Genomic DNA, 18,254 nt, shown 5'->3' with positions numbered 1-18,254 from the left:
CCAGGCAGGACCCTGCTAGCACTTATAGGCTATCTCCAAGGAGAGGCTTAAGGGACACACCACCAGGCAGCAAGTTGAGCTAGTGATGGTGATGATTTGGGAGTTTGGAATGACACAGAGGGAAAGAGGCTACTAGTGGTCAGAGAATGAAAGGTACCAGCCATCCCCTAAGCCATCAAGGGACTCCTCACATGGAACCAAGAAGCCAACACAACAAAGACAAACCAGGAGAGAAATGCTGAGGACTCGATCCAAGCGGGTCATGACTGAAGAGCTCCAAAGTCTCCACTGTGTTTTCATTTTGAAGTAGTACAGAACCTTAGCACCAATCATTGAGAGGAGTGCATGGAAAGATTCAGAGGGCCGAACCCAGTGGCTCTCGGCCTTCCCAATGCTGGGACCCTTTAACACAGTTCCTCATGTTGTGGTGACCCCCCAACCATAAATTATTTTGTTGTTACTTCATAACCATAATTTTGCGACTGTTATGAATTGTAATGTAAATATCTGATATGCAGGATGTCTGATATGTGACTCCTAAGTGAGTGGAGACCCATAGGTTGAGAGCTACTGGCCCTAACCCTTCCTCTGCCAGCTCCCTAAGGTCATTACTAAGAGGACTGAGGAGTAGCAGGGGTTGTAACAACTTCAGGAGCTAAGGACTTTTGAGAAGGCAGCATTAAGTGATTTCAACTTTTTAGGTCTTATTTCTAGAGGCAGCCAAACAATTTATGGCACTTATTTTGGGTGGAGTCATAAGCCAAATTTTAAGAAATGGCCTATCCATCCTTCTTTGGAGTAGTATTCTGTCTTTAGTGTTTCTGGACTTAAGAGTAACAGACACACAGCAACGTTCTTTTCATCTGCAACCACTAACAATTGCCTCAGTGCATCTGCAGTAGGTGGAATGAGACCTCTTCTGCCCTCAAACATGTCCAAATCCTCATCCCAGAACCTGGAAATGCATTAGGCTACACGGCATGGTGGTTTGGATGAGAATGGCCCCCATAGTCACCAGGGAGCGACACCATTTGAAAGGATTAGATGGATTAGGACATATCTCCTCACTGGAGGAAGTGTGTCACTGGGGTTTCAAAAGGTTTCAATGCCCATGCCCAGACCCACATATTCATTCTCTCTGGATCAGGATGCAATTCTCAGCTACCTCTCCAGCACTACACTTTTCTGCTGCCATGATGATAATGGACTCAATCTCTGAAACTGTGAACAAGACCCTAATTAAATGCTTTGTTTTATAAGAGTTGCCTTGGCAGCCTGGTCTACAGGACTACACAGAGATACAGAGATACACAGACAAACCCTATCTCAAAAAAAAAAAAAAAAAAAAAAAGTTGCCTTGGTCATAGTGTCTCTTCACAGTAATAGAGCAGTGATTAAGACACGTGGTAAAGGAGAATTAAATTAGCCAATCATGTGACCATATACTATCAACATCCCCCTGATTATTGGGGTGAGGCCAATGTGATACCCACTTAAAAATGGACAAGTTAGTAAAAGGACAAATATTTATTCTATTTAAGGTGGCAAAAAAAAGTCACTTTTAAACCAATAAGAGGCTGGGTAGTAGTAGCAGCACATGCCTTTAAGCCCAGCATTTGGGAGGCAGAAGCAGGAAGATCCCCAAGTTGGAGGCCAGCCTGGACTACAGAGTGAGTTCCAGGACAGCCAGGGCTACACAGAGAATCCTTGTCTTGAAACACAAACAACAACAACAAGTTTTAAAACAATAAAAGTTAGACCTGACTCAAGATAATTTATCATTAAAGGGCATCTTTAATGGTGATGGTGGCACACCCTACAAATCTCGGCACACAGTAAAAGGACCAGGAGCTCAAGGCTACCCTCAGCTATATAGCTAGTTTGAGGACAGCCTGGGTAACAAGGGCTATTGTCACACATACACAAAACTGGGGCGCTCCCTTCTGGTCTTGATTGAGCACGTGCCTCTCATATGAAAGGCACTGGTTGAATCCCAGGAGAGAGGGGTGAGAGAGGGTGTTTGTGCACTGCATCCAGGTGTGGTGGTTTGAAAGAAAATGGCCCCCAAAGGGAGTGGCACCATTCAGCGTGGCCTTGTTGGAGTGGGTGTGTTCTTGTTGGAGGAAGTGTGTCATAGTGGGGGCGGGGCTTTGCGGTCTCTATTCTCAAGCTTCACTAGTGTGACTGTCAGTGGACTACCTGTTGCCTTCTGGTCAAGATGTAGCCAGCACCAGGTCTGCCTGCACACCGCCATGATGATCATGGACTGAACCTCTGAAACTGTAAGCGAGCCACCGCAATTAATGTTTTCTTTATAGGAGTTGCCGTGATCACGGTGTCTGTTCACAGCAATAAAAAACCCTAAGACAGCATGGCTCTGTTTATAGTAGTTGGTAGGTAGCCTTGTTTGTTTCTCTGTTGCTGTGACAAAACACTGATGTACAGCAACTTGGGAGGAAAAGGCTATTATCTGGCATACAGGGTATAGTTCATGATTGACAGACGCCAAAGCAGGAACTCAAGGCAGGAACTGAAGTAGAGACCATCTCCCTCCCCCAGCTTGCTTGGCTCCCTTTCTTATAGAGCCCAGGCCCGTTTGCTTAAGGATGGTACTGCCCACAGTAGGCAGGGCCTCCTACATCCATTAGCAATGGAGAAAATATCTGTGTCGGGGCTAGGTGTCATGATATGCACCCCCAATCCCAATACTGAGGAGTCAGAGGCTGATGGAGCTCTGAGTTTAAGGCTATCTTGATCTCCATAATAAGTTCCAGGCCAGCCAGGGCCATATACTTAGATCCTGGGGTGAGGGGTGGGGGTAGGGTGGGGGCCCTACAGACTACTCAGTGGAGGCAATTCCTCAGTCGCCAAGATACTATATCTCAGTCCAAAAGGGAATTGTACCCCCAATTCATTGCCTTTCAAATTATGTAAAACACAACAAAGACGAAAATAAAAAACCTCATCGAGCATCATAATTAAGGTGTGCATCTTCAGCACTGTTTACACTATTTTACAAAGAGCCATGTGAAGGGCAAGGAGGCACTCAGAGACTGGATGCCTCACACATAGGGTGGAAGACAGCTGAGGGCAGGCCGGCCGTGGCCTCCCCTGGTGCCACCTTTCCTCCAGGCACTCCTTCCTTGTCCCTCACCTGCTGCTCAGCAAGCCTTTTCTGGATCTCCTGGTCATCACAGACATCGTAGACAACCGGCTTGGAGAGCTCAGACTCGATTCGCGCCAACCAGGTGCGGAGGTTGCTCATGTTTTTGTCTAACTGCTGAATGAAAGCAAACGTCTCCTTCAGCTTCTTCACCCTAAACGCAAGAGGGGAGAGAACCAGTCATCAGCATGGCGAAGCATGGGCCAGGACAGATGCTGGTGAGCAGCAGGGCATCTGTATTGCTTTGATCTCATAGCAGAAACAACTCCCACGTCCCCAGGTATGCCTGTTCAGAGAGCAGGCGACGCTGCAAAACTGTCTGCCTGGATGATTTTTCACAGAGACTCAGTCTAGCCGAAAGCCTGTCAGACCCACATGGACTCCTGATACCCTGACCACTTCCTGGGGCTCCACAGACTGGAGGGAGGATGTGATTTTCCTCTCTCCCAAATACCTATCCTGAATACTTCGCCGCTCCAGCTTCTGTCATGGGTATGCCCAGGAAATAGCAGTCAGTGGCTCTCCCTGGACAAAGACAGAACACGCAGCAACCCTACTACTTCAGTGTGAGGGTTGGTGCCCCAGAGAGTCTGCCTCGTGGGCTTGTTCTGGGGCATCTCTGAGTCAGAAAGAGAGAGGCCGCTCAAGCACGGATCTGCTGGCCGCCTCTCTGGCAGCCTGCCTCAGTTTCTTTCCAGCCTGACTCGGCATGCAAGAAGTGTGAGAGTGTACAAGCTTGTGCACTGGAGCTTCGAGTTAACACAAGGCCAAGAGCTACTGAGGCAAAAACCATCTTTGTTGGTCTGAGGCAGGGTCTCACTGAGTAGCTAGCTCACACTGGCCTGAAACTCACAGATCCTCCTGCCTCTGCCCTCCTGAATGCTGGGATGATTGGGTGCGTGCCACCTCGCCTGGCTAGCCATCATTCTTCACACTGAGACCGAAATGAACGGCTTTAATCAGCTGCTTTCATGAAAGCCCTAAAGTGGGATGAGAGAGCGCTTGCACCGTTGATCTGGGGGATTTGGATTAATGGTTTACAGTTCAAAGTCCCTACTTACCAGTCCTCAGGTCAGAAGATGCCGTCAGAGCTGCATCCCCGGCTGACAGCAATGGAAAGAGAAACTGAGATACCAACCTCAACTCACAGGAAACACACCGCCTGCCGCACCACCAACTCTTAACCGAACGACTTCCTCTGGCCTCCATGCCCTCCTACCCACCACCTTTGGTTCCATTGCTGAAGGTAAGTCCTGATTCACGCTGGGGATCTTTCAGCTCTCTACCTTGACAAACCAGTTTAATCTCATAATCGGTTTTAACACCTCAAGCAGTTTGAATGGCCTCTTGGCCTCTTACCAGAAGCCGTCCCTCTTTTCTTAGGCAATGCTTCTTCCACACCTGCCCACCAACCCTGCCCCCATGCTCCTGGAGCACCGGGGCAAGCTAACACCACTGTGAGAGACACTCTCCACTCTTCAGGAGAGAAAGGCAGTACCTCCTACGTGGCTGTGGAAGGGGCTGTCAACAAATTATTTGTTTGATGAACACATGCACAGTCATTTCCCCGTAGGCGGTTTTATTTTCATATAGGTCTTTTGTAGCTCAGGCCGGCCTCGAGTCTTCCTGTGTTGCCAAGGAAAATCTTGAACTTCTAAACCTTCCTCCTTCGCCTATGTAGTGTTGGGATTATATCCATACAGGACCACACTGGTTTATATAGTCCTGGGCTTAGTGCATGCTGGGTAAGCATTCTACCAATTGAACCATATTCCCTATACCTCCAGGCTATGGTTTAAGTGAACCAAAGAGTCCATGTGTTTCTATCTCACCATCAACCAAGACAACCCTGAGGACTGCCTTCCAGATCTAGCTCTGTTAGCAGTGACTTGTATGACTTTAGGAGAATCCTTTCACCCCAGACCCTCTACTTCAAGCCTCTGTGGTCTCTCAAACCTCGGCAATAAGGATAAGGTCGGAGCGCTGCAGTCAAGCAGACCAGGTTTGTTAAAGTCCAGTCCAACCGCCATCTACGATCTATCTACAAGCTCTACACCCCTGCAAGATTCTTGACTCAGACTCTAAGTGTCTTTATTATCAAGAAAATTAAACATCTTGCAGGTGATGTGGGACCAAGGCGACAGGTAGCCACTGGGATATAATATACGTTCTGCAGCTATTATTCTCAGTAGGTCCATGAGACGGGGAGGCTTGAAGGCAGGCAAGGTAGTCTGTAAGGGCTTAGGTTTGAGTTCTGGCTTCATTAAGCTCACTTGTAAAGTGGGGCTAAGAGTGACACCCTTCCTTCACTGGGTTGGCTGGGCAGCAGCAGATGTGTATGAAGGACATTTGGGACAATCTCCGGCAAGGACAAGTGCCCAGGAATTACGGCATGATCAGTTTCAAGCAGGTACATTTTCCAAACTGCACTCCTGCAGTAGACAAACGCTCCTTCAAAGCCATGAGATGATTTATTGAAAAGCAAGTAACTGAATCCAGGCCAGGCCAGGATACAGCTGTAACCTAGATCTTGCCTTCATTCCCGTGGTTTACCACTGTGTTTTTCTTACCTCAGTTTACCACCCTGACTGTGCAAGGACCAGAAGCTGCCCACACGGCTGTGAGGGGGCTGCCCTCTGGCTGGAGAAGGGGCCTGGCCGTGAGACCTTCCTGCTCTAGCGTTCAGGCTCAGTGATCATCCAACTGTCTCCCACTTGCCCTTCTCCTCTTCCCAGGATGCAGCTCACTATGCTTCCAACCAGCACCTAATCCCACGCCACTACGAGAATCACAGCGGTTTATTTTATTTTATCTTATCTTATTTTAACACTAAGAGGCCTGGGGAGACCACTTTCTTTTTTTATTGGAGCTGAGGATCGAACCCAGGGCCTTGCGCTTGCCAGGCAAGTGCTCTACCACTGAGCTAAATCAACAACCCCGAGGGAGACCACCTTCTATACAAAGGCTAGGGATGTAATGACCCCGGGAGAAGGAGAGGGACACTTGCTTGGCTCTCCTAGGGCTGTGGTATTCAAAGTGAAGTACTCAAGGCAGACCGATGGAGAATGGAAAGAAAATGCAGACAGAACATCCCGAATCTAAAAATCATAATCTGTAACGCTTTTCAAAAGCCCAAACTTTCTGAGTGCTTTCTTGAGTGCACGCCATTACAAGTGAAAAACCCCACGTCAGACCTTCCATGACGGCTGCAATCAAGACAGGCCCACTAAAGACACACAGAATTACCTTAGGGCTGTGCATGAGAAATACCTGTGAATTCCCACGAGAGCTCATTATAAAGATGCAAATATTCCTAAATAAGGGGAAAAAAATTCCAAACTATGTTCTTGAGCATTTGAGGTAAGAGGACACTTAGCTGGACACCAGCCTTCTCATGTGTAACCTGTTCCTTTAAAATATCTACATTGGATATGCTTTGTAACTCATAAATAAGCCACAGTAACGGAACGTCTATGTAACCTGCTAACATTTATCTCGTATGCTAACATATGTCAGGCCTGCTGAGTCCACATGACAGCAACTCATTTAACCCCACCAATGATACTCACAGGCACTATCATCACCCCCCCCCTCCCCCCCCCCCTCCCCCCCGGACAGCTGAGGAAAAGACGACACATTTGGGTTAAACAACCAGCCCCAGTCACGTGGGCCATTAAAATTGCAGGGGCAGGGTTCTAACTTCTGGAGGCCCTGTGGCTTGTCACACACCTTGCACCTACAGATGTGCACAGACTGGGGGTAGGAGATGGGTTCTGCGGCTGTCAAGGAACACGATTCAGACCCAGGGCACGGTGGCAGAGGAGTTGCACGAAGTCACAGATACATGGCTCACGGTTCCCTTCCATGGTTTTTGTTCAATGTACATTTAACCACTTGCTTTTGCTTTGGGTCCTATGCACATTGTGAGGATTCGATAGTAACTCGAAGATGGGTCTAAAATCCCACACACCTGATGCAACTTAGAAGTCCCCACACAGTATCAGAAGTACTCAGACATCCCTCCTGAGTGAGGGAGTGACAGTCACCGGTTTGTCTTTCCCGTCAAAATGACGGCACTGTCCTATTTTAAAGACCAGAGGACACCAGAACACTCTGCCCTCAAAGCTACTCACTGCCTTGCTCTGAGTGGCGTGTAACCTACTGACAGTAAGTTCACTAAGGGCCCAAGTAGAGGAAGGGAATGAAAGAGAGAGAGAGAGAGAGAGAGAGAGAGAGAGAGAGAGAGAGAGAGCGAGAGAGAGCGCTTCACCCAGGCAGAGTCTAACTTGTCCTGCAGATTAACCTCCGCCCGGAGTCCTGACATCCCCATGCACTCGAATCAGAATGTTTCTCAGACAATCACCTGACAATGAATTTCAAGAACCAACAGATACACTGCTGAAATTTATATAGTTCTGCTCCCTGCGGATGCTGCAACTCAACTGTCGCCTTCCCTGGGTCAGGAAGCATGTGCCCTTGGCTAATCCCGAGGGCTGACCTCTACATTTGTTAATACGGCTCTCAAAACACTGAGAGCTCCACTTAACATCAGGAAACAAGGGAATCTCCTCAGAGACCGGCCTGTCGGCAGATGATGCATAACCATCACCCACGTAGGCAGTGTATGTGGCTCCTACCTCTGTGCTTGCCCATGTTTATCCAGGTAATATATTTCATGTATTACCTCTGAACATAGAACATACACCCAGGAGAAAAGAAATAGGGTTTCCTGAGCTGAATTCTAGGACTCATGATCAAAACAATATTGCTCGGTACAAAGGAGAAGCTATCCATGCCAAAAGACATTTCTCTATGAAACCAAGCAAAATTAGAATTATGCCCAAGAGTAGCTGTAATAGAACAGAGGAGTTCTATTACAGGAATTATGGGTAGAGATACAGGGCATGATCAAGGTGAACAAAGTTTTTCTTCCATTTTAACTAGAGATGGCTCAGAATGTAACCCTGAAGAACACAGCTCTCCTTCTAGAATGGTCAAAATGAAGATGAGCCGGCAGTACATACAGCAGGCAGAAGTCTTGCTACGTATGCGTGAGGCTCTAAATATCAAATGCATATTTATCTGGAATAATTCATATTCATGCATATGGAGTAATATACCTTTCAGCCCTGTTCTCAGGGTAAGCAGCAGACAGATTATAAAAGCTCAGGTCAGCGTAAGTTAAGTGATGCCTATGTCAATGTGTACAGTATAACAAAAATTAGCAAGGAGAATGGAAATGATCAAAAGTAGCTAAACCGAAATAAATACTCAAACCTATCAGCAGCTGTTGGTTGCTAAACACACTGTACCCAGCCTGCACAATTTTATCTTTTCACAGAGCTAAATATCTTCATAGTAAAATTATTAATCTCCACACCCTGCTTTGAGGGCACGGACAGTACAATACATTTTAGAGCCAACTGCTGCTGTGGAGCATTTTTTTTGATGCCGGGATATTTCTATTTTCTCCACAGCATAATCGCATCTCTGCCGGCTTGTCAGAGGCAGACTGCAGACACCACAAGCATGCTGACGCCGGGAGAGAACCCATCCCCCGAATGGCTGAGCTGCGGCGCACACACTCTGCAGCCACGGTCTCCTCCTCATCGGTGATCTCCATTGTAACCAAAACAGCAAGACACACAGAGATAGCAGCAGCCACCTGGGTCACGGGTGTGGCTGTCGGCTGAAATGGCACTTACTGTTTATGAGAAAAAACCATTCCTTAGGTTTCAGCGGACGCTCCAAGTTCCCGGCTGCACCTCCACCTCCTGCCCAGGCGGCCCCTCCCCCTGCCCAGCCTGCCCTCTTCATTCACTGGCTCAGCATCTTCCAACCCGGCCCTCCCCAAGGCTCCTCATTGCGAGGCAGCACAGGGCGATGCCGGCTGGAAGACACCTTCTCTCCGCTCTGCAATTTTTAATCTGTTTTCCCCCCTTTGCAATAAAGGAAACGTCTCTCTCCAGCTCTTTACATACACACACACACACACACACACACACACAGCCTTTGTTCTGATGCTACTGGATTGCAAGGCTGAGAGGAGAAAGTCCCAGCCTTATCTTGGCACCGTGATATGTATGAAGAGCTATAAAGCTAGGGAGGAAACATTTAGATTGGGAACATGGGGGAAAGGAGATTTCTGGTCTATAATTTCTCTGTGTCGTGTTTACAAGCAGCGGTGAAACGTGAAGCCCGAGCCATGCAGGGGTGCCTTCCTCGGGTCCTGAAGAAGACATTTCCCGCAGGAGTTTTCCTCTTGCCTTAGATCTTGCTGTCCTGCCTGAGAAGGCCAGAGTTCATTTACTCTGTTCCATGGACTGTTGCAGAAGGAACCTTGTAGTTACAAATGGACCTCAAGATAGAGGAAGAGATTTCAGCTTCTCCTTCCTGGGTTTTCCAAAATGTAGCAACATGGAAATCCTCCTTTCTCCCATGGAAATGGGTCAGGCCTGCTTCTTCCCCTGTTTTGAGACTTGATCTCCTGTGTTCCTGCAACCTATCACTTAGCTATTACTATATCCCCTCCATGGAGAGCAAGCCTCCTCTACCAGTGAACAATGCGTGAGTGAAGTTTTGAAACTTCTAACACATGACACCCCTTTTGCTCATTTCCACATGTGGGGCTGCTCCTGTGACCTACGTACGGGACACTGGGGCTCATTTCCTGACGTGCACATCAGGGCAGTTGCTTCTGATCTGCTGACAGCTGCTCTCCCCCTGGGTAAGCCCTCGACTCCCAGGAAGACATTTCTGCAGGGTATGTGACAAAAGTCACGTGCTCCAGAAGTGGAATAGTTGGGCCAATGGCAAGGGAAATGGAAATGCGGAGGCCAACCCCCCAGCTGGCCCTCCCCTATGCCCAGCAAACCCCAGCTGGCCCTCCCCTATGCCCAACAAACCCTAGCTGGCCCTCCCCTATGCCCAGCAACCTTCAGCTCCTTCCAGGAACCTGCAGTGGCTACAGGAAGCCAGCTTCCTGACTGGCTGTACTGTTTGGCCTTTCACAGTGACCTTGAAAAAATACAGATGAAGGAGGGCCATGCAAAGTGTGAGTCCCTTCTACAAGGGATGAAAAGCAATCATAGTCCATGGTTGCCAGGGTAATAACTGTTGCGTTTAAATGTCAGCATTTTACTTGCTATTAGTACAAACTGGATAGGCTTTTCACAATGGTGGGGGAAATGTGAGAAGTATGTTTGATTTTTCTTCCAGTGTCTTTCCATGGACTTGATATTTCTGAAAACAAAAGAGCTATCCAATATCAATAGGAAGGGACTAGTCTTTTGTTTACATGCTACTGTCTGAGCTGAAGTCTCTCCTTCATACACTAGCAAAAAGAATACTAAGCCTGTTCATAATGATGCCATTGAGGAAGCATTCAAGAGAACAGTAACAACATTTTCCTTGGAAATTGTAGATAAACAAAATGAAAATGATCGCTAATGATTCTCACACAAGTAGATTGTCAGTGTAAACCTTCCAAGGGAGCTCTTTCAGGCACTGGAAATCCTCTTCTGATCATTCACCCACACCACTAGAAATAGTCTTTAAAAATGGTCCCACCCTAGGACTGAGGAGACAGCGCAGTTGGTAAAGTGTGTGCCACATAAGCATGAGGACCTGTGTTTAGAGCCCCAGCACCTATATAAAAGCTGAGCATGGTATACATGTGTGTGGATGGACCTTTGATTGCCTTGCTACTCTCTCATATGGATCTCAGGCCTCACCAACACCGTGCTAGGGAGGTAGGAAGCAGGGCCTGTGCATGGCTCCTCAGCACGCAGACAAAGGTTCAAGACATTTTCACACATTTCTGATTTACTTCACTCCACTGCCCATGTGTTTCTCAAACAGCATTCCTATCAAGAACACCACACCTTGGCACCCCCACTGGGCACATGTTAGAATGAAGGTCTTGGCCTCACCCAGACCTGTGGATGGAGCAGCTCTGGACCTGGGACACTGAGGCGGGTTATGATGCACACTGAAGCTTGAGAACCACTGTCTTCTAGTAGGCAGACCCTACTAGACATGAGTTCTAAGTTTCAGAACAATTTTAATACAGTGCCTTGGAAAGCCAGCATCCCACAGGAGCCGGGCATGCCCTTACGATGCTTTGTGTGGTGAGACGGAAGGACTCTGGCTCCTGGTCCCACCCTGCGCAGACGTCATTTCCTTTCTGAGTGGCAGTTTCCCTCTCTGTAAATGAAGGCTCGGGCTGACCTCGAAGTGTTGTTTCAATAGCCCAAACAGCAGATGTGAGGAGCCTGGCTCTGCTTGCCTCCCTCAGAGAAGCCTCCTTGTGTGGAATGATCAGATGTCATGTAGCTTTAAGAAACCTGTTGTCATGTTGTACTAATTATTTTGAAATTTGTTGAGAATAAAACCAAAGTACTAGATTTTTTTGGGGGGTGGGGTGGGGGCATGTCTTTCTTTCTTTTTAACCCGTGAATGAGACCTTCTTTAGTGGCTTTTAGAGTACTGAACACTATTCCAGGCCTTCAACTTTAACATAGGTTTCACAGGGATCTAGTCATCATGTGCTTCCAACTAGAAGTGTCTAGGGTGGCATGGGAGGTGACAACTGTCTGAGTGGGGATCCTGGTGGCATTGTGAGCGGCCTCTGTTTGGGTAAGTTACTCAACCTCAGCCCTCAGTTGCTATGAGATAATGCTCTTGTACACTGGCTTAATAAAACACTGATTGACCAGTAGTCAGGCAGGGCGAGCTGGCAAGAGGAAGGCAGAGTCAGGAGTCACCAGCCACACACAGAGGAAGCAAGATGACAAGGCAGAACTGAGAAAAGGTACCAAGCCACGTGGCTGAACATAGAGAAGAATTATAGGTTAATTTAAGTGTAGGAGCTAGTCAGTAATAAGCCCGAGCTAATGGCCAAGCAGTTATAATTAATATACGTTTCTGAGTGTTTATTTTATAAGCAGGCCATGGGACTGTGGGGGCCTGGAAGGACTGGAGAAACCTTCCAAATACATTGAAAAGGGGAAGTGCTGTGGGATACATTTTCTGTATGCTGTGAATATGTGTTGCTATGATTGGTTGATAAATAAAGCTGCATTGGCCTATGGCAGGGCAGGATGGAACCAGGAGAAAAGATCTAAGAGAGATAGGGAAGGGAGAAAGGAGAGGGGAGACAGACACCAGCCGCCACCAAGAGAAGCAAGATGTGAAAGTACTGGTAAGTCACGCCACGTGGCAACTTATAGACTAGTAGAAATGGGTTAAATTATAGGAGCTAGCTAGCGAGAAGCCTGAGCCATTAGCTCATACAGTTTGTAATATAAGCTTCTGTGTGTTTACTTGTCTGAGTGGCTGTGGGACACAGGAAAACTTATAACTACTCAGTTTTTGTTTTTTTTTTTTTTTAAATCAGTTAAATGGGTTGATGGTACCAACCTTTCAGAGTTACATTGAAAGCAAGTGAGGGCTGGAGAGATGGCTCAGCAGGTCAAAGTGGTTCTTGCCCAGTCTAATGACTTGAACTCCATCCCTGGGATCCACACGGTGGAAGGACACTCCCTCAGGTTGTCCTTGGGCCTCCACGATGTGATGTGACACTCATCTCTATCCCTCCCCCATAAATAAGTGTACTAAAAAGATCAAGTGACATCATGCATAAAAAGCATATTGTTAAGAACTCAGTTGGCAGTCAAGGTATTTGCTGTTGTTGACAATTGCCATGTCCAAGAAGGCTGATGAACTTTCAGCTGCTGTTTTAGCTCCTTTTCCACCAAGGAACTGGCCAGAGCTGGGCAGCCAGTGAGGCAGAGAAGCCAAGAGCCTGCTAACATCTACCATGATATAACTAAAGAATGCATGCTACTCTCTCTGGACGCATAAGCTAGGTCTCACTCCTGAATGACCCATGAGCCGGTGTGATGTCATCACCCCCTTGATTAGTGTCAAGTACCTAAGCTGACTTGGAAGATAAGACAACAGCAGCAAGGCCACAATTTACCCAGTGGAAAGGACCTTATTCTCAGCCATCAGAATACGTATTCATCCAACAAACACATGGGACAGTGTGCTCAGCCCTAAGAATAATTATTTATTTAAAATTTAATTTATTATAAGAGGAAGAAAGAGATGATGAGAGCAGGCACATGTGTGGCCACACCACTCCTGTGGAAGGCAGAGGGCAAAATCAGTGGAGTTAGTTCTCTTCCTCCTTTACTTAGCTTCTGGGGATTGAACTCAGATCATCAGGCTTGTATGAAAAGTACTTTTTACCCAGAGAGCCACCCTGCCTGTGCAGCCATGGGAATAATGTAACTGAATCCCTGGTTTCATGGAAGAAGGACCTCTCTTACCTAGATACGACCATGGGGATCTATGTCCACTTCACAATGAAAACAATGGATAACTAGCCCACAAACAGGCTTCTTCTACCTGCTTTTCTGATCCTATGTCAAAGAAGCAACACATGTAATGTATCTGAACAGCAGCTTCAGATGTGCTGTTGGACACATTTGGAAGATTTGGAAAGAGGCTTAGAAAAGTTAAATTACATACTCAACTTTCTACAACAGATGAACAGGACAGCCAGCAAAGGCCCAGAACTTTACAAATGGTAGTTGAGAGAAGCTGAATCCAGCCCTGCCTCTTCCTGGATCTTTCTTTAGGTCAACACTAGGAGACCACAATGGACTGACTCAGGCTTTACTGAGGAGGCCAAATCTGTGGCTGACACTCAAGGCCCCAATCTCCCCTAGTATCATTTCTAACACTTGCACCAAGGGGGCTTCTTGTCCCTTCCTGGGTGGCCTTTCTCCGGCTTCACATCATACCTGTTGGCTCATACCAAGGGTCTCTCTCGCTGCCTACAGTGGCCAGCAGGAGTTTCAAGCCTTCACTAGGACCATCTGGGATGGCTCTTTCCTTGTGTCCAGCCCTCCACTCTCAGAAGAAGATAGGATCTGGACTCTCCATACGCTTGGCTCCCTCTCCTCCTGCCAGATACCCGCTTCCATCAACAGAACTCACCTGTCTTACTTCCTGCCTGCTCTGCTCACAGCACTCAGCCATCGCCTGCCTCTGCATAATTCCATGGGGCACATGTTAATTCTAGCCGAGAGCGGTAGTTTCTAAATGAGATCTCCCCTTTAGGACTTTGCAAACTAAGTTTTCGACTCTTGTTTAAATCAAATCCAGCTGGGCGTGGTGGTGAGTACTTAAAGCCCTGGTTACAGGGAGGCAGAGGAGGGAAGATGGGCTGGAGGCTGGCCTGGGGAACATAGCCAGACCCCTGCTCTCAACAATAACAGCAGCCGCAGCCGCAGCAGTAATCAAAATGGTAACTCAGTGGTAGAATGCCAGAGTGCTTGTCTAGCATGTGTGTGAGGCTGGATTTCATCCTTAGATTCCTACCATAAACACACACCCAATATATGTCAAATTTTACTAAAATGTCATTTCCAATCATTGTTCAAATCCAGATTCCTACTCATCTCTCCCTGGATGGCAAACCTGTATGTTTACAAACCCGCCAGGTTACCACACAGGAAGACTAGACTCAGATAACCAGCTCTGGGAAGCAATCATCTCTACAATACAGACAACTTGAGGCTGTTTCTTACCTTGATCCAATGACGTCAAAAAGATGCTGCCAGCGGTCATTGATTTTGTTGAGCTTGTCCTCCATCTCAGCAGCCTTGGCCTTGCTGCTGGCCTTGATCAGCTGGTCCCCCATCTGCTTCAGCTGCAGCTTGCTTTCGCTGAACAAGCTTATTTCTTCCATGCAGTCCTGACAGGTACCAAAGGACAAGGCTGGAGTCACCACCACCAGTTCCATCCTTCTCCAGCCAAGGGCACGCATGCGCTTCTCTCTTAATGTCCCTTTTGGGTTTGTTTTTATTTTACCAGACAGGGTCTCACACTGAATTGCAGGCCTCAGTCTCCCAGGTGATGGGATTGCAGACATGTGCTACCATGCTGACTAAATTAGTTTTCACTGGAAAAGAATTAACTGTTAACACAGTTCTTCAGGGAATGGTGTGCGCCAGCTAGGTGACTATCATGTCTTAAAGGCAGTGGTGACTTTCTCTCACTGTGTAGCTCAGGCCCTGCAGCTCATGATCCGCCCATCTCAGCCTCCTGAGTGTTGGTATAGGCACGTGCTCCCATGCCTGCCTGTATGTACTTCCTTTTTCTGTATCCTTGTAGTGCTGAGGATTGAACTCAGGGCTTCATGCATGCAAGGCATGAACTCCACCACCTGGGCTACAACAGCCCCTCAGTTCCCCCTTACAAATGTGGAGCTGAGATTAAATGGATTTGACTGAGTCAGCCTGAGGTCAAAGTTGCCCCAGGGTTGATGGAGACCTGTTTTGGGTGACTGTACAATGGGGCTCAAGTGACCACTCCGGTCATGAGCCTCTTTCTTTGCTGCTGGCCTCCTCTTTGACTCGGGTTCCACTTCACAGTAATTAGATAAACCATCACTGGCTAGTCTTCCCAGCAGAGGGAAAACAGCCTTCCTCAGCACAGTATCTGCCTGAGACAGGCTCACAGGTCCTACCTTTCCTACCTTCGGAAAGACCAAAAATAGTCTCATGAAACATGCATGTTGCCACTAGAAACACCCGTGACAATGTAGCTCTTAGAGCCCTGCAGGAGCCTGGGGGGGGGGGTTCAGTGCACCTACCTGGGCACCCCACCTCCACTTACCTTCTGTAACTTTTCAATCATTTCTTCAATGCTAATATCCGCTGTCTGGAGAACTTTGTTTTCCATCTGGACCAGCCAAGCACACAATTCCTTATGTTTTTCATTGAACACCATCCATGAGTTGAGTCTGTCTTCGATCTCCTGCTTGCGGACAGTCACCTAAGTAGGACAAGCATTTGGCAGCTGAAGCTAGCCGGGAAGGAAAATCCCTTGGCTCCCAAAAAAGTGAGCATCCCTACCCCACCCCCAATGCTCACACAAACACAAATGAGCACAAATGTCATTCACTTTTGTCAGAGTCTCTAAAACCTGTTTCTTTGTCTCAAAACCCAGGGCTCAACATCCACCTGTTTTCTCACCCTTGGTGACTGCCATTAAAAACTAACAAAAGATAAAATGATGGCATTTGCACTCTGTGTATTTACACTATCAAGCCACACTAAAAATCAGAAACAAGAAAGGTTATGTACATACAGAATCATTGCTCAACTTTGTTTCTTCTTGTTCTTTCAACAAAACACAGTTACTGGTTGCTACCTTGTAACTTGGTGGCCCAAACTTTTTCCCTTTAAAAACTGATCAAGTCCCTATATCCAGAAGACCAGTGTTCTGCTTACTTATTTTGAAAAATATCATTCAGATCACAATATTAAAAAAAATAGCATTTTTTTTTTAGTAATGTAGGCAAACGGACCAGAAAACTTAAAAGATGCAAAAATGTTTGGTAGTTAAACAAACAAAAAATAAAACCCAAAAGCAATTCATTTAATCTACTTTGCTCTTACACAATGTAGCTTTTGTCTGGAAACTATGAAAATGTCACCAAAAATTGGTCTGGAGCAAGCAGGCTGACCCCCAAATACCCAGCATTCTATTATGCTAACACCAGCCAAGGGGCTTCCCTCCCTCCTTAGAGGGCCCCAATTTATCAATTAAATTTATATCTAGATAATACAAAGCAGCCTTCCCAAAGGTACAACTATTCTCGGTTTCTAAAAATCCTGGAAATCCTAAGAGTTTAAGTGGGGTAGCTCAGAGTCCTTTTGGTAGCTTTAGCACCCACTTTATAGAAAAAGGCGGCTCCCTTTAGATTTTTCTCACATTTACAAAAGAACCTCTGCTCTTCCCAGAATGAGATCAAGGTACTAAATGCTTCTGTGTCCTGCCTAGCCAAATGTGTTTAAACGGCCCGAAAATCTATACCTAGAAAAACAAGCGTTTTGCTCTCAATTCCTCTGGCACCTATTTATTTTAGCTTTTAAAACTCCGGGTATGTTGTGCCAGGATTGAATCCACAATGGTAACAATTAGGACCATCTGGAGGATGCTCTTTGAGTTTTCTTAACTCTTAGAAGACTCAAAAGATTCTGAGTATTTCCTTTTACATAAAACATGAATTAGAACAACTTAACAGACACTTAGAGCACATTGTAACTACTAAAAATCAAGTTTTTAATAAAGTGTTTTTACTTCAAAATGTAATTAAAAGTGTCTTTAGAACATAGGTATTTACAAATGTCCAATTCATTCACACACACACACACACACACACACACACACACACACACACAAAAGATTAAGGAATTAACTTTTCTTGAGAATTATGTATCCTTAAAACAGGATCTTTAAGATTAATTGAACCCTTTAATTTCACCTTCATCCTGTCCCAGGCTTGAACTCTGTAATACTCTAAACACAATTCCATCCTTATGCAGTAGAAGTGATCTGAGGTCCTCAGACTACCGTCAATCACTTCAGAGTTTAAAATACCAGCACCTAGGACTAAACATCTGATTGCAGGGAAGCCTGGCTCTCAGATAACCTGTGGGCATCTAGGTTACGGTGTTTGGTCCAGGAGAGGGGATCTCTCCTAACAGCATACTCATATTAGTGCTCATCTATGCAAGCCACGAAGTAGAATCAGTACAAGCATGACCCTTGCTTACATCCCAGCTTAAGGTGATCTTAAAACAAAAAAACAACCCCAAACAACTCAGTAGAAGTGTGCAAAGTTGCCCAGTGAGCTCTGTTGAAACAAAGGGGTCAAATCTGTTAAAACGGGTGGCTACCTCCTAAAGGAACCAGTGGAGGCACAGGGGTCCCCATACCAAAGGGCCTTTGCTTCCACAAAGTCAGGATCCTTTCCTTTAGCCTTGGGACATTTCAATCAGCTCCCCTCAGCTCTGCACAAAGCTCACTGACTTACTCTCAGGCAGAGATCCTCCCATTGTCTGTGCAAAAGCTCGATCTGCTCCTTCAGAACCGTCACGTCCTCCGCCAGGATGTGCTGGCTCACGTCGGCCTTCATAGTTTGAAGTTCTTTCAGGTTGTGCGTCCAGTTAGCCAGGGACTTCTCTATTTCCTGCATTTAAACACAAGGAGAAAGGGGGAACCGCCTTCA

The 18,254-nt window shown here is 46.7% G+C and overlaps 1 protein-coding gene across 2 annotated transcripts in view; it reads right to left on the bottom strand.

Moving 5' to 3' along the window:
* Positions 1-18,254, bottom strand: part of Syne2 (spectrin repeat containing nuclear envelope protein 2) — a 321,669-nt gene that overhangs the window by 21,678 nt on the left and 281,737 nt on the right. The window contains exons 97-100 of one of the 2 annotated variants that reach the window (XM_036205561.1): positions 18,060-18,215; positions 15,854-16,012; positions 14,764-14,930; positions 3,155-3,317 (exon numbers count right to left, since the gene is read on the bottom strand). In XM_036205561.1, coding sequence (XP_036061454.1) covers positions 3,155-3,317; positions 14,764-14,930; positions 15,854-16,012; positions 18,060-18,215 — 645 coding nt within the window. Of the gene's footprint in view, positions 1-3,154; positions 3,318-8,868; positions 9,045-14,763; positions 14,931-15,853; positions 16,013-18,059; positions 18,216-18,254 lie in introns of those variants that run through there. The other variant, XM_036205562.1, reaches the window with a different exon arrangement.

This window comes from Onychomys torridus, chromosome 14 (assembly GCF_903995425.1).
Source record: "Onychomys torridus chromosome 14, mOncTor1.1, whole genome shotgun sequence".
In the NCBI taxonomy this organism is placed as follows: Eukaryota; Metazoa; Chordata; class Mammalia; order Rodentia; family Cricetidae; genus Onychomys; species Onychomys torridus.
This window is presented reverse-complemented; position numbering and strand designations above follow the sequence as displayed.